Raw genomic sequence first — 15,812 nt, 5'->3', positions numbered from 1 at the left:
TATAACTGAGCACCTCTGCTGCTGACTTTCTAACAGTAAATAGAGCTGATACAATTTTTTAACTGTATTTTTCTCAGATAAATACTGGCTTGTTAAAGTTTCAAGATGGTATATTCTTTTCCTTTTCTTTTGTTCTCTAATAGAATTTATTTATGTATTTCCATTTTCAGTCACATTAACCTTACCCTAGATGACAACTTCACAAGGATCTAGAAGGAACAGGGTTAAAGATGACTGAATACTGGGCTCCAGAAATTTAGAAACAATCAGGTACAAACATTTTTAGCGGGAATGTTCCCAACCAGTCAGTACAAAATAAAACCATCTGGAATGTACACAGGAAAACTTAAAATATCCCTGCATTACAGGGGAGGGTCCAAGAGCAAGGACTTTGGAATTAGTCCTGGCTCTGACCCTGACTGACAGGTGACTGTTAGTCAAAGTATTGAAATATTTCCATTAAACAGAGGCAATGATTATACCTGTTTCTTTTGGCTATTGTAAAGATTAAATGAGATAATATAAGGCACTTAGTGCTTGGCACAGGGTAACTGTTTATTTTAACTGTTATTATTGTTGCTGTTATTTAGAATTCATGTTTATCACATCATGGATGTGGTATTCTATATGCGTATTATGGATTTTTAAGACGTATATGTTGATATATTACTATAACATTGCTATAATAATAGCCTGATGATATCACATATAACAGGATGAGATAACCATAATCCTCACATATATTCTGCAAACTATATTCCTCAAGTAGTGCAAATTGGGAAAGCTAGTTTTCTCTATTTTATTTGTATCACATTGGAACAATGTTTAAAAAAAAGCCAACCAGGGAATTCCCTGGCGGTCAAGTGATTAGAACGCCATGATTTCACTGCCGAGGTTGCATGTTCAATCCCTGGTCGGGGAACTAAGATCCCTGCAAGCCAGTCGCGCAGCACAGCCAAAGAGGAAAAAAAAAAAAAAAAAAAAGCCAACCATTTTCCACAATGCTACAGATTTTGACATCATTTTTTTCACAGTACTGTATAATAGTAATTAATCATGAATCATTTTAAAATCTTCAAGGACATTCTCACTGACAAAAATGAAATGATGTTAATATTATATTTAGTGTTAATTGAATTTTACTGAATGTTATTTCTTTGAATATGGTAATTTTCATATGCCATACATGTAATTATGTCTTAACCTGATTAGTCAAATAAACGGAATGACCTGCTTTTCACCATTCTAATTTTTTTTTTTTTTTTAATTTATGGCTGCGTGGGGTCTTCTCATTGCGGCGGCTTCTCTTGTTGTGGAGCACGGGCTCTAGGCACACGGCCTTCAGTAGCTGTGGCTCGAAGGCTCTAGAGCGCAGGCTCAGTAGTTTTGGCGCACGGGCTTAGTTGCTCCGTGGCATGTGGGATCTTCCCAGACCAGGGCTCGAACCCATGTCTCCTGCATTGGCAGGCGGATTCTTAACCACTGCGCCACCAGGGAAGCCCACCATTCTAATTTTTAAAGAGTTACTCTACTTGAAACTGATCAAAGACACTGAAAAGAGCTATTTATTTTTCTCCTTAAAAACCCAAGATATGCAGGTGTTAAAAAATTCCTATTAGCTGATATCCTCTCCAGGATACATTGTTAGGTGAAAAAAAAAAAAGCTTGCAAAAGGGTATGTAAAGTATGCTATTTTTTGTACAAGAAAGAATTGGGGAATAAAAACACATACATATGTCTGCTTATTTTTGCAAAAAGAAACAGAAGAAGAAACCAGAAACCAGTGAAATTGGTTACCTACAATGGTAGAGGGATGGGGTGGGGAAACGAAACAAACCCCAGGATTACTGTTCAGTGATCTCAGCACATCAGCAAGATTTCCCTTCTGCTAGGGACACAAAGGGGTCCTAAAGTCCAGCGAGGGGCAGTCACTTCTCTAATTAGATCCCTTTTCCTTCTCTTGTTTGTTTCCTTTTTTGCCTTTGAATTCCCTTCCTCTACTCTTCTACTTTCTCTTCTCTTCCTCTTTCTTCTCTTCTCTCGCTTATCTTTTTATTTTTTATTCCAGTAAACTTGGGGCAGGTATGGAAAAGGTATTTCCAGTTAAGATGAGGCAAAGAAGAGAAGAATCCCCAATATAGGCTGTCTGCAATCTACAAAAAACTGTATTCAGAAGATGCTTTCAACGAATATCTTGTGTTCTACTCTGAGCCATGTGTTGTGGTAGTTATAGCAAAGAATGAGTCATGGTTCTCTCTCTTAAAGAGCTTGAAAATTAATAGAGACGACAGATGATATAGGAATAACTGCCACATGAAATTATTTTTCAATGTTGGCAACCAGATCAAGTTTTAGAAATTTGTAAGTGAGAAAAGTCTAAGTGATCCTTTTCACAACAAGCATATCTTTTCCAAACATTAGAAATAATGATTGGTATTAATTGCCATAGTTTGAGTAATAATTATTCTGAGTATATTATTTATTATTCCTTATATGCTGAGAGACCTTTTACAGCTGAAGAAAACAATTTTACCCGTATCCTCAAGTGAATATAAATCATCGATAAGGAACACTGTTAAGACTTAGCCTTGTTTTAGTTATTGTTTTTATCTATTGCAAGGCCCTAACTGCTTGTAGGTAGTATTAGATAAAATGTTCTCATGTTAGGCACCTGAAATATGGGTTGTATTTGAGTAAATAGAAGCCAACCTAATGAATCAGAATATCAACATTATTAAACATGATTTCATTAAATTGCTTCTGAGGGGAGAGAATATTTATTCATATTTATTTTTAGTGATAACTGTGTAATGATTTAACCACAGTCCAGACATACTGCCTATTATCTGATAGGGCTGCTTCTGCGTTACTTGTATGTGGTAGAAGGTAGTCATTGTGGAGCTGGTTAATTAAGGCAAGCACATTCAGTGCTATAGCTACATACTTGATGGCTGTTGTTTCAGATTTTTTGTTAAGGTAACAAGTCACATTTGTTCATTCATTCTTTCATCCTTTTATCCTTTTCATTCATTCCCCCCTCCCTCCCCCTTAGCAAATCATACACTCTTCAGTAGAGCTGAGAATTGATAAGTCTACTCTTCACAGTGATTTGGAACTTTCCAATCCCAGGGGCAATTTGACCAAGGTCTAAAATTTATTTTTTCTTATCTATAGGAAGTCAACTCTGAAATGAAAATTTTCTACTCATTCCCTAATAGATTTAAGAATATAGGTTTATCCTGGGATGATTTTTCCACACCTCAGCAGGAGGATTCTCATAGGAGAACAACAGTTAAAACATCTTTTGGGTTTTACAGCTGTTAACTCCCATGCCCCAAACTTAATTCCCTTATTTTCCCTTCACCATATTTGAGCTTAGCTTATTTTCTCTGTTAATTAGAAGTAAAGTAATTTTAACCTGCCCAGTTTCACTCGACATATGGGATCTTGATTTTACCACGTACTTTTTCCCCAAGGACTGCACAGGACCATGGAAGACCACATGGAAGAAGAACTTTTCCTTCTCTATGGAAAAAGTGGCAAGGTTAGAAAAATCATGCCCTTGGAGCATATATTTTCTGTCACATAAAACATACTTCATCCAACCTCTATTGGTCATCCAATAGGAAGATCAATGAGATAGTTAGTGTCTGTCTTTGAAGGGCTCTCAGTATAGTGACTAAGATGCTGGCCGATCACTGCTATGGGTGTAGAGAATGCCAGCGGGACCAGCACGGGACTCTGGGGATTGTCTGAGGAGTAGAGAAAGGGTTCCCAGAGGTGGTGACGTTTGAGCTGGATGAGGAGCCACACCACCCCTACTTTCACAGAAAATGCTGTCCTGCAAAAGGGTCTGAGTTGAACAGTGTTTGCTCCACTGCCAGAGATTTTTAAAAAATTACAAAATACTTAATCTTAGATGACACGTTCTTAATTCATCGCAGATATTCTTTATTTCGTTTCCATCACATCTGAATATTACAGTCAGCCAGCTTAAGTCCGGTCAGTGTCCAATTGATGTTAAAAGTTTCACATCTTTCAGCATGCACATCGATCTCTATCTTGTGTTGATTTTATTAAATTTACGAAATATCTGCTCTTCACTGTTGACAGCTTCATATTAACTGCCACCATTAACTTTCATTTTTCTGTTTTCCCCTTTTTAAAAAATAAAATATGGTCAAAATCCAGTAAAAGATGTAAATCATCATCACAGTCAGTGTCGTGTACAAAAACAGCACAGCTTCTGAACCTGAACCATAGTATTGCCGTGTGCTGACTTGAAGTGCTCATTTGTGAGCTCCTGTAGGAAAGTAGCTTACAAAAGCAATGTGTAGAACCTGAAAGGCTTATAGAATGTTCATAGAAAATTTCATTATTTTTTTCTGGGAACAGATTTTGTGAAATAAAAGACTCATGGAATTAGCAAAGAAATTACTGTATTACATGGTGTTATGCTGCCAGGAAATTCTCAAAACGTGAGGTGTTGGCTGTTGTTCTTTAAGAATTTTTTTTTTTTTTGGCTAGGCATGCCCAACATGTGATTTTAATTCTGTTTTTATATGCGGTATATTAAATTGAATTGTGACAACTTAATAGTTGTCCATAGTTAAATGAAGTATCATAATCCACTTGGTTCTTCATATGGATGGAGAAGCAGAGTTAATACAGGGAGCACACACGCAAAGGAATGATACAGTGCATTTTGGTCTCTAACTTTATGGAGATGTATTTCCTTAATTATGTTTTCCTTGAGCTAATATTAAAATTTTATTGCTTTGCATTTCCCAAACAGATGCCAGTGAAAGATGAGAGAGGTGGCTTGGATGTGAGCAAAGTAGCGAAGGTAAGCTGGCCTGGGGTTAATTCTCACCTATGCTGGTGACAAGTGCAGGAAGGAGGCTCCAAGCTAGGATGCAGATTCCGGGGACACGATCTTTATTTTTTTTTTTTTTTTTTAATTTTTTAATTTTTTATTTTATTTTTTAAAATTAATTAATTAATTAATTTATTTTTGGCTGTGTTGGGTCTTCGTTTTCTGTGTGAGGGCTTTCTCTAGTTGTGGCAAGCGGGGGCCACGCTTCATCGCGGTGCGCGGGCCTCTCACTATCGCGGCCTCTCTTATTGCAGAGCACAGGCTCCAGACGCGCAGGCTCAGTAGTTGTGGCTCACGGGCCTAGTTGCTCCGCGGCATGTGGGATCTTCCCAGACCAGGGCTCGAACCCGCGTCCCCTGCATTGGCAGGCAGATTCTCAACCACTGCGCCACCAGGGAAGCCCCGGGGACACGATCTTGATGACGTATATTGCCAAGCTCTCGCTCCCTGGCACTGCTTTTCTCCCCTACAGTTTTTTTATTGCCCACTCTTGGCTTCTGCTCAGCCAGTCCCTTACTTAATAGTTGGGCCCAGAGGTAGTTGGGTGCCTTCTGCGGAGACGCCTGCTACCATGCAGGCTGGCTGTGGTGTGACTGAGGCTCCTAAAGTGTGTGCATCCTTATGTTATGTACACTCTTACTATATACAATGTATATATATATAGAGTATACATATATGCTATATATGTACATATGTATACAGTATGTACAATGTGTATAACTATATATGCTCAAGATTATGCCAGACAGAAGAATGTATTTTTCTTCTGTGAGAGAAGATACTCAATTCCTGGAGACTGATATTAAATATTTACTTCAGAAAAGTATAAACATGTGCATTTCATAAATGAAGTCATTGGTTCCCTATGAAGAAGTTTCCCCACAGACTTAGAAACATGAATTTTTGATGACTAACCTCCAGTAGCCAGCCTTCTGGCAGAGATTTAAAAAGCAATGTATTCACACCTGTTGTATTTAGGTTATATTGTAATTATTTGTTTTCTATTAAATTGTGAGCTCCATGAAGGAAGACAACCCACGGTGGGCATTACTGCCCTGTTCATGAAGGACTTCATGAGCACAACAGCCGAAGCCCTACAAATGCAAGCAAACACTAGGCCTGCCAGGAGTTAGCACTTTTTATGTGAACTTTTTACTTAGCAACAGATGATTTGTGGAAAGAAATCTGGCTTACCCACTGAGCAGCTGGTGATCTTGGAGTATTTCTCAGTCTCTCTGGCCCTTAGGTTCCTCATATGTAAAATGAGGATAGCAATGTGTATGTCCTACACTTGGGAAGATTAGAAATAATATGGAAGAACTCTTTTAACTAGCACGTTAGCACGTCTACATGAAGTGTTTGATGCCACATCCCAAACATTGTTCTTTCTGAAAATTATAGACTTAAATAGGAAAAAAATATTAAAATGAACACCTCACAGAAAATAAGATTCCTTCATAATATAAGGAGGTGGGTAATTTAAAGTAGAAGCTTAGACTAAAAGGTAACAGAACAGGATTCTGTCATTAGCCCCACAGTGGCCTTAGGTGCTGCCCAAAAGATAATGGAAGACATCATTCTCCAGACAGGGTCTTACAGTTTGGTGGTGTCATGGGGGGAAGTGGCCAGATTTGGCATTAGGGGAGCTTCCCCTGGTTCAGGCTATGCCACTCACTGAGGGTGATGCTCTTAGCAGTGACAAACTGCTTCCCCTCTGTGTTAGTTTCTTAGTATTAGTTTCTGCCCTGATGAAGTACCACAAACCAGGTGGTTTAAAACAACAGAAATCTATTCTCTGACAGTTCTGGAGGCCAGAAGTCTGAAATCAAGGTGTCAGCAGGGCCACGCTCTCTGAAGGCTTGAGGGAAGAAGCCTGCAGCTTCTTGGGGGCTCCCAGCATCCTTGGTGTTCCGGGACATATAGCTACATCACTCCAGTCTCTGCCTCCATCTTCACTGTGTGTCTTCACATAGTTAGTTAACTTTACATGTCAACTTGAGTGGGCCCCTGGTGCCCAGGTTAAACATCGTCTCTGGGCGTGTCTGTGAGGGTGGTTCCAGATGAGAATAGCACTGGAACTGGTGGACTCAGTAAATGGGTGGCTCTTCCTGGTGTGGGTGGGCATCATCCAATCTGTTGAGAACCTGAATGGAACAAGAGGCAGAGGAAGGAAGACTTCATCCCTTTTTTCCTGCTTCACTGATTTACCTGGGACACCTCATTTCATCCTCTGCCCTCAGACTGGGATTTACATCATTGTCTCCTCTGGTTCTCAGGCCTTTGAATTCGGATTGAATTATTCCACCAGCTTTCCTGGGTCTCCAGTTTACAAATGCAAACATAGGACGTCTGAGCCTCCTAATCTTGTGAGCCAAGTCCTGTAAATGAATGAATGAATGGATAAATAAATAATTCTTTCCCCTGACTCCTAAGGTGGAAAGCACAAATATCCTTTCTAAAGTAAGTAGCTAGTCTCATCTGCTCTCTACTAGACATATATCTGGTAAGACTGATTTAATATCTGATGGGAAAGATAGGGCTTAGAAAATCCTTTGCTCCTTTAAATTAAGCTAGAGTTTGGTGATTATTGAGGGAAATGGCTAGACATGCCATTTGATAGGCATGTTGGCTATTTATGCATTTTATTATAATCTTAAAAATTTTCGGAAGTTGAAAAGTATGTAAGTAAAAATGTTTCCAGTGTAGCAAATAAGCAAAAGCTCTCTTTAAAACAGCTTTATCGGGACTTCCCTGGTGGTGCAGTGGTTAAGAATCTGCCTGCCAATGCAGGGGACACAGGTTCGATCCTTGGTCCGGGAAGATCCCACATGCCGTGGAGCAACTAAGCCCATGCGCCACAACTACTGAGCCTGCACTCTAGAGCCCGTGAGCCACAACTACGGAGGCTGCGTGCCACAACTACTGAAGCCCACGCGCATAGAGCCCATGCTCTGCAACAAGAGAAGCCAACGCAATAAGAAGCCCGCGCACTGCAATGAAGAGTAGCCCCCGCTCGCTGTGCACAGCAACGAAGACCCAGTGCAGCCATAAATAAATAAATAAAAACAGCTTTATCATGTCCACATTGAATGCTCTTATGGGAGTGCAAATGCTTATGATCTTAATGCATCCTGTTGTGGGTTTGATTGTGTCCCCCCCAAATTCATATGTTGAAATCCTAACCCCCAAAGGTGATGGTATTAGAAGGTGGGGCCTTCAAGAATTGTTTAAGTCCTGAGGGGAGAAACCTCATGAATGGGATTAGTGCTTTATAAAAGGGGCTCCAGAGAGACCCTGAGCCCTTTCCAGCATGAGAGGACACAGTGAGAAGACTCCGGCTCTGAACCAGGAAGGGCACCTTCATCAGAACATGATCATGCTGGCGCCTTGATCTCGGACTTCCCAGCCTCCAGAACTATAAAAAATAAATTTTTGTTGTTTATAATCCACCCAGTCTGTGGTGTTTTGGTTTAGCAAATTGACTAAGATACCCCATTATTTTCGAAGGTGACCTTTTTTGGAAATGGGGTCACTGCAGATGTAAATCATTTAGTTAAGATGAGGTCATGAGGGTGACCTAATCCAGCATGATGGGAATCGTTATAAAAAAGGGGAAATTTAGACACAGAGACAGACGCATGTGAGGGAAGATGATGTGAGAGACACAGAATTTGGCCGTCTGCAAGCCGAGGGGAGAGGCCTGACAGATCTTCCCCTTACAACCCTTAGGAGGAACCAGACCAGCTGATACCTTGACTCTGAACTTCTAGCCTCCAGAACTGTGAGAAGATAAAGTTCTGTTGTTTAAGCCACTCAATTTGTGGTACTTTGTTACAGCAGTCGTAGCAAACGAATAGATGTACTTTCTGGGTGTTTTCGTCCTACCAATCCCCAAACCTGAGTGGGGGGATGAGGGAACCCACCAGTTGCTCAAACTGAACGGTCAGAACTGACCCATGAACTGAAACCTTCTGGACTTTTTCCTTGGTGTCACCTTTGGCATTGTTCTTTCCCAAGGACTTGTTTTGCTAAGACTTAGGCAGCAGATGAAACAGCAGTCTTCTCCCTTTTTTCCTGCTTTCACAAGCAGCTTAGTTTCCAGAGCTACATTTAAGACATAACCGACACTGAAAGTGCTTGCCAGACATTCACCTCCCCAAAGTTCAGCCTTGGATGATTCCTGTGTCCTTGAGGAAAATTAATAGGTGAGATCTGATTCCATCCAGGACCCCTGGCTCTTGGTTGCAGTGAGAGCGGTCCTGAAGCAGTCAAGCTTGTAAAGGCAGTTCCCAAAATAGATAGGGTTTGTTCCTCCTCAAACCAATGCTAACTCTTCTACAGAAATGAAGGGGGCAAAGAAAATGTATTTTTTATTATTAGTCAATATATATATATATATTTATTTTATTTACTTATTTTTTTAATTCTTTTTCAGCCAGTACAGGCTACTCTGTCATCTTTGAAGATGTTAGATGTGGGAAAGTGGCCAATTTTCTCCCTTTGTTCTGAGGAAGAACTGCAGTTAGTTCGTCAGGCCTGTGTCTTTGGCAGTGCTGGCAATGAAGTTTTATATACTACAGTAAATGATGAGGTAATGTTGAAGAAAAAATTATATTTTCAGTAATGGATTTGCTGAATTGAAGATCTTGGGGGAACTAAGGAAGGAATTAAGGTAAAAAAAAATGCACGGAGAGTAGATTCTTATTTATTAAATAATGAAGCAGTGTTCCTAGGGGAACTGTGCCTGTTTGAATGTACAGGTTTGTCAGAAATAGAACTGCTTGAACTAACTGTGGTTTTTCCCACAGATTTTTGTGCTTGGCACAAACTGCTGTGGCTGTTTGGGATTAGGTGATGTCCAGAGCACCATTGAACCTCGGAGACTGGATTCTTTAAGTGGCAAAAAAATTGCCTGCCTCAGCTATGGGAGTGGTCCACATGTTGTCCTTGCAACAGCAGGTAACCTAGGAACACAGGGTGGAATTTTAGCCATTGCTTTCTTTGTTGAGAAACAAGACTAGGACCACCCCTTACACTGAGAACATACTTTTTGATTGGCTTTCTGGCTCTGCCCTGGGAACTTGACTGTGCTTTGGACAATATGAAATATCAATATCCATATCAAAGTAAGATAATGTAGCAGATGGAATCTAGCAGTTATTGGCACTTTGGGTGTAAGAATGACAATGCGATAAGCCCAGTAAACTCCTTTTGTTTATATGTGTAATTATTTTGCATTAGAATGCTGAACTCAGGACTTTTTGAACTTGAGATTCTTGATCTATGAACAGAGCCATGAAAGCTAGATTCCAAGATCCCTTCTAACTCTTAGTGTCCTGTGATCCTGACTTTAAACAGTGACTGATGGCTCTAATTGGTATTAGTAGTATAAGGAATTAAATATTCTCATGGCTATTTCATGCATTCAGACTGATAAGACAACATAATTAAAACATACCTTAGAGTTTCCCTCAAGCTGGGTATTCATTTTATTAGTGTTCTTTAAATGGAAAATAAATTTTATAAATACTCTCGTATATTTATTTCACATTTTAAAAATAAGTTTTAGGGATTTTTGGTTGCCAGTAGTAGCAGGCTGGATTATTCAGACCATTTCTGCACTGAAAACAAATACAAATTCTAGATAAAATATTTTTAAAAATTTTCTAAAAGCATCAACACTGATAAGGCAGAAAGGAATTATTAGACCAAATATATTTAAAAGAAAATATGAACTAAGAAGTTAGAGGGGAACTTGAAGCTAATTTTGCCTTAAAGCCATCTGCCTATGCACTTAAACAGTGTTGTGGTCTGATGTACTAATGAGGTGAAGGGGTCACAAGTCAAAGACCAAACATGTTAGTCTGGGACCACAAAGGGCTACACTCTTAGGGCAAGGATGAGTCATTTCTTTCATCTCTAAGGGACTCAACAGAAGAATTCCTTGGCTCTGAGCAAAGCAAGGAGAAAAAAAGAAAGAAAACCTCTCCCTGAGGTGTTGTATCCATGGATTTGTATTCCAATTCACCTTAGATTGGATGGTCCAAGAAATCTCAAGCCTTGGATTTATCAAAGAGGTACCTTTAAAGTGCCTTAAGAACATGAGAGAAGTTAATGCAAATTCTTTCTAGACGAAAGTACCTTCATTCTAGGCCTGAAGGAATATAATGCCATCGAAAAATAATTTTTCAATGGCAATTAGTAGCACATAGTCAAAGACAACCAGGTACAAGGAAACAAGGCACCCTGAATAAGAACCTGCAAAAAAGACAGCAAAAAACAACTACTAAATATCAGATATTAGAATTACCAGACACCACTTATAAGATGGCTGTATTTATTGTTTGAAAAAATAAAAAATGAGCTTGAAGATACCTGAAGAGGTCATAGAAGACTTGAAAGAGAACCAAATAAACAATATAATTATCAAAATGAAAAAAATCAGTGGACAAGTTTTGCAGCAGTTTGAACACAGCAAGATAAAATTAATAAACTGGAAGATAGATCAGAAGAAATTATCTGGAATGTAGCACAAAGAGACAATATGGTAGAAAAATACAGATGAAAGGAGTATATACTGTATTATTCCATTTATGTTAAGTTCAAAACCAAGAAAGACTAAATCCTGTTATCCAGGATGTATATGTGGGGGGCTTTTGGGGTGATCATAAGATTATATTTCTTGACCTGAGTGGTAGTACATGGATGTGTACTTTGTAATTATTTATAAAACTGTGTGTATATATTTTAAGAACTTTTCTGAATATGTATTATACTGCACAATAAGTAATATAACAAAGATTCAAAAAGTTAACTTGGAGATCATTTTATAGATAAGGAAATTAAGGTTCAGAGAAGTGAAATGACCTTACAGTCTTTTGAATTTCAATCTTTTTTTTTTTTCCTCTTACTCTTAGCAGCCTTTTCTCTGTTGTTTATTAAAAACCTATCTTCCAGCTATTATAACTGCATCCATTTAAATTTCATCTTGTTGCTTTGAGATAGAATGTAGTTAAACTTTCCAAATGTATTCTTTTATAAAATGAGTTCTGTGGAATAGGGAAGTTGATTAGCTTTTGCATGTGAAGTTTTAGTTTCCTTTTGTGGAAGTGTGTAATATATATATTTTCATATAAGAATAGACGTTTTGAAAGTTGGTTATGTTTCTTTTTATTTTCAGAAGGAGAAGTCTTTACCTGGGGTCACAATGGTTACAGTCAGCTGGGCAATGGGACAACTAATCATGGTCTGGTGCCCTGTCATATCTCTACTAATTTGTCAAACAAACAAGTCATTGAAGTGGCCTGTGGGTCTTACCATTCTTTGGTGCTAACATCTGATGGAGAGGTGAGAATCGTCAGCATAAATCTCACTGATCATAAGATTTCAATAAGATTTTAATTTCAGTATGATTATATAGATTCCTGTAGCAGTCCTGGAAATATGATCATTTGATTAAAATAACCACCTACCTCAAATTCAGTCTTACTCTTGTTAGCAGTTCATAGTCATGGTGTTTATATTATGAAGTGTGCCTGTGTGTAGTAAGGATTTCTTTTTTTTTTTTTTTTAAATATATTTTGAGTGAATTAATTAATTTATCTTTCGATAAAGTGTTACACTTTATTTTTCTTTTTAATTTTTACACTTTATTTATTTTTGGCTGTGTTGGGTCTTCGTTTCTGTGCGTGGGCTTTCTCTAGCTGTGGCGAGTGGGGGCCAATCTTCATCGCGGTGCGCAGGCCTCTCACTGTCGTGGCCTCTCTTGTTGCGGAGCACAGGCTCCAAACGCTCAGGCTCAGTACTTGTGGCTCACGGGCCTAGTTGCTCCGCGGCATGTGGGACCTTCCCAGACCAGGGCTCGAACCCGTGTCCCCTGCACTGGCAGGCAGATTCTCAACGACTGCGCCACCAGGGAAGCCCAGTAAGGATTTCTATAACTGCAAAATTTAAAAGGATGTATTGTTACTTCTATGTTTCTATACTCAAGGGGGTTATTTGCAAAAAGAAAAATCCCCAAATGCTGGAAAATATGGCTGAAGCAAAGTAGATATAAATTTTATAAGGATTATATGCTATTTGATTATAATCATTGCTGTTTGTGTAGGTAATGCCAGTAACCTAATTTTATAAAGTAATATGCTTTGGGACTTCCCGGGCGGTCCAGTGGTTAAGACTTTGCCTTCCAATGCAGGGGTTGCGGGTTTGATCCCTGATCGGGGAGCTAAGATCCCACGTGCCTCGTGGCCAAAAAACCAAAACATAAAACAGAAGCAGTATTGTAACAAATTCAATAAAGACTTTAAAAATGGTCCACATCAAAAAAAATCTTTAAAAAAGTAATACGTTTTGTAAGAATGCGTTCTATGAAAACTTCCCTGCCTGTGTTGTGAGCATTTATGGATATCAGGCACTTTGAGGGCAAAGATGAGGCACCGTAAGTGCCAACTGAGACACTTTATATATTAGTGTGTTTCATTTATTGATCTCTTCTTTCAAATAGGTATTTGCCTGGGGTTATAATAACTCCGGGCAGGTAGGGTCTGCATCAACAGCTAATCAGCCGATCCCTCGCAGAGTCACTGGCTGCTTACAGAATAAAGTAGTTGTGAACATAGCCTGTGGGCAGATGTGCTCCATGGCAGTGGTGAACACTGGGGAGGTAAGAAAGTTATTTCCTGTGTTGCTTAAAAAAGCCTGTCTACCTTCTCAGTGTCATACCGACATGGAATGCTTCTTTTCGTCTTTCGTGGGCATTGAGTCTCTCATCTTCTCTCAGGTCTATGTCTGGGGTTACAATGGAAACGGGCACCTGGGACTCGGCAGCAGCGGTAACCAGCCAACCCCCTGTAGGGTAGCAGCTTTGCAAGGCATTCGTGTCCAGCGGGTACGTCCACTGTTGGTTCACATGCTGCCTGTTTTTAAGGCTACGGGGGCAAAGATACCAATGTACTAAAAACTCAGTTGTCTTAGCAGGATGAAAAGGTAAGCTGCTTGGCTATCTTGACTGAAGTAAAGGTTAAAGCTCTTTTCCTGAATTTAGTTGTAGATGTTTATCAGAAAATTTATATTTCCAGTGCACTCTCATACATAGCTGTTGGGATGTAAATTTTATCATCTTTTCCAAGGAAACTTTGGCAGTATGTATCAAGAGCCTTAAAAATATTCATACCCTTTGATCTGTAATTCTACTTAAATTTAGGGCATTATCCTAAGGAACCAAAGAGAAAGTGACTTGCAGAAGGTATAGTAAAGATATAGCAAAAAAAAAGAAAAAAAATTGATAACAAATAATAGCACAATTTATCTAATCAAACAGTAAGTTAATGGTTAAATAAATTAATATCAATACTAAATCTATATTAACAGAAATGATGCTTACAAAGGATTTTTAACGGTAGGGAAATAATGCTATATGCAATGTTAAGTAAAAAGAAAGATACAGGACTGCTTATACAGATATGATCATTTTTTTAAAAAGCTATCAGTGCATATCTCTATATTTATATATAAATAGAAAAAAATCCTGATCTTGAGATGACTTTCATAATTATATTTTCCTGTATTTTTTTCACATTGAACATCTTTTACTTTTATAATAAAAGGAGAAAATAATTCTTAAAAAACAGAAGTGTCTATTTCTTATTCACTTCACACCCCTTGATCTCTGTGTGCATAATGAATGCCGTATTAAAGGTGAATAAACTGCACTCTTGTCACTGAAGGACTCATGTTGATCTCACTGCAGTTTTCACCACACACGGGGCCTAAGCTAGATCTGGAGGGATGTTGGTTAACTCAATGCCTGCCTCTCTGGCAGACTGCCTCTTCCCTTTTTTCTTTTTTTTTTTTTTTCCTTCATTTTTTGATTCTTAACCTATCTTGTGAAACATGTTTCTTTCTGTTTGCAGGCCTGAGTGGATTTGGTTTTTCTCTTTCCAGGTTGCCTGTGGCTATGCACACACATTAGTATTAACAGATGAAGGTCAAGTGTATGCTTGGGGCACAAATTCTTATGGCCAGTTGGGCACTGGCAATAAAAGTAACCAGTCCTACCCTACTCCTGTTGTTGTGGAAAAAGACAGGTAATGTATGCATTTTCAAAATAAGTTCAGTGTTCTTTCGTGATTAAACTAAACTTAGGCATTGCATAGAATTATGGGCAATTGACTGCTAGTAGTGGAATATTCTTGAACAAGACCATTCATTCCTTTTTAAAATTAGCTTTAGAATTTTGGGGCAAGTTGATTGATGTTAAATATTTTGTTTTCACATACCCATATTTCATCTATACCTCCAATAGCTACTTTACACAAACTACAATGACTAAACCTCCAACAGCTTTTCCACATTATTATTCTCGCTCAAAAAAGACCTTTTCCCCCCATTCTCATTGTTTCCTATTTCACATTCTTAAGAAGAAGTTGATAACATTGGAGGTCTATCTTCTATGGTTTAGGAAGATGAAAGTATCTCAGGTGGGGGTATAAAGCCATTCGCGCAGCTACTTATAAAATTTGCCAGTTGAAAAGAATACGGCTGTTTCATTACTTCAACTCCCAGGCTATCACTGTGAAGCAGAGCAAAATGGTTAAAAAATTAAAACTGAGTGTGTGCACTTGTTTGCAAGGTTGTATTAAGTGGGTAGCATATCAGAGTTTTCCCCCAGATTATCCTACTATTTTTGAAGGTCTCTTGAAATTTCTCAAACATGGATATATCACTGCCTTTTCACTCTTCATTTCTTGACACAGGAGCATGGAACAAGAACATTTTATTATCTGTTCCATTAAGCCAGGGTTGAAATCATTGTGGAAATTAATATTGCTGTTTTCATTTTTATTTTACATATTTTTGCTATATCTGATTTTAAATAAATATATGGATAAATTATTTTGCATTTGTAGCAGTTCTTTTATATGTTTCTATTGGAATA

General features: G+C 38.5%; 1 protein-coding gene across 5 annotated transcripts in view; it reads left to right on the top strand.

The window, feature by feature from the left end:
• RCBTB2 (RCC1 and BTB domain containing protein 2) overlaps nt 1-15,812 on the top strand; it is a 39,008-nt gene that overhangs the window by 7,978 nt on the left and 15,218 nt on the right. For 3 of the 5 annotated variants that reach the window (XM_061170598.1, XM_061170600.1, XM_061170602.1), the window contains exons 2-9: nt 3,477-3,544; nt 4,796-4,846; nt 9,312-9,467; nt 9,685-9,835; nt 12,057-12,223; nt 13,380-13,538; nt 13,656-13,763; nt 14,819-14,961. In XM_061170598.1, the coding sequence (XP_061026581.1) occupies nt 3,491-3,544; nt 4,796-4,846; nt 9,312-9,467; nt 9,685-9,835; nt 12,057-12,223; nt 13,380-13,538; nt 13,656-13,763; nt 14,819-14,961 (989 nt within the window). In that variant the 5' untranslated portion in view covers nt 3,477-3,490. Of the gene's footprint in view, nt 1-170; nt 271-3,476; nt 3,545-4,795; nt 4,847-9,311; nt 9,468-9,684; nt 9,836-12,056; nt 12,224-13,379; nt 13,539-13,655; nt 13,764-14,818; nt 14,962-15,812 lie in introns of all 5 variants that reach the window. The other 2 variants (XM_061170599.1, XM_061170601.1) reach the window with 2 other exon arrangements.

Source organism: Eubalaena glacialis, chromosome 16 (genome assembly GCF_028564815.1).
Source record: "Eubalaena glacialis isolate mEubGla1 chromosome 16, mEubGla1.1.hap2.+ XY, whole genome shotgun sequence".
Classification (NCBI taxonomy): Eukaryota; Metazoa; Chordata; class Mammalia; order Artiodactyla; family Balaenidae; genus Eubalaena; species Eubalaena glacialis.
Note: the sequence above shows the minus strand (reverse complement) of the source record. Positions and strands in the feature narration are given on the sequence as shown.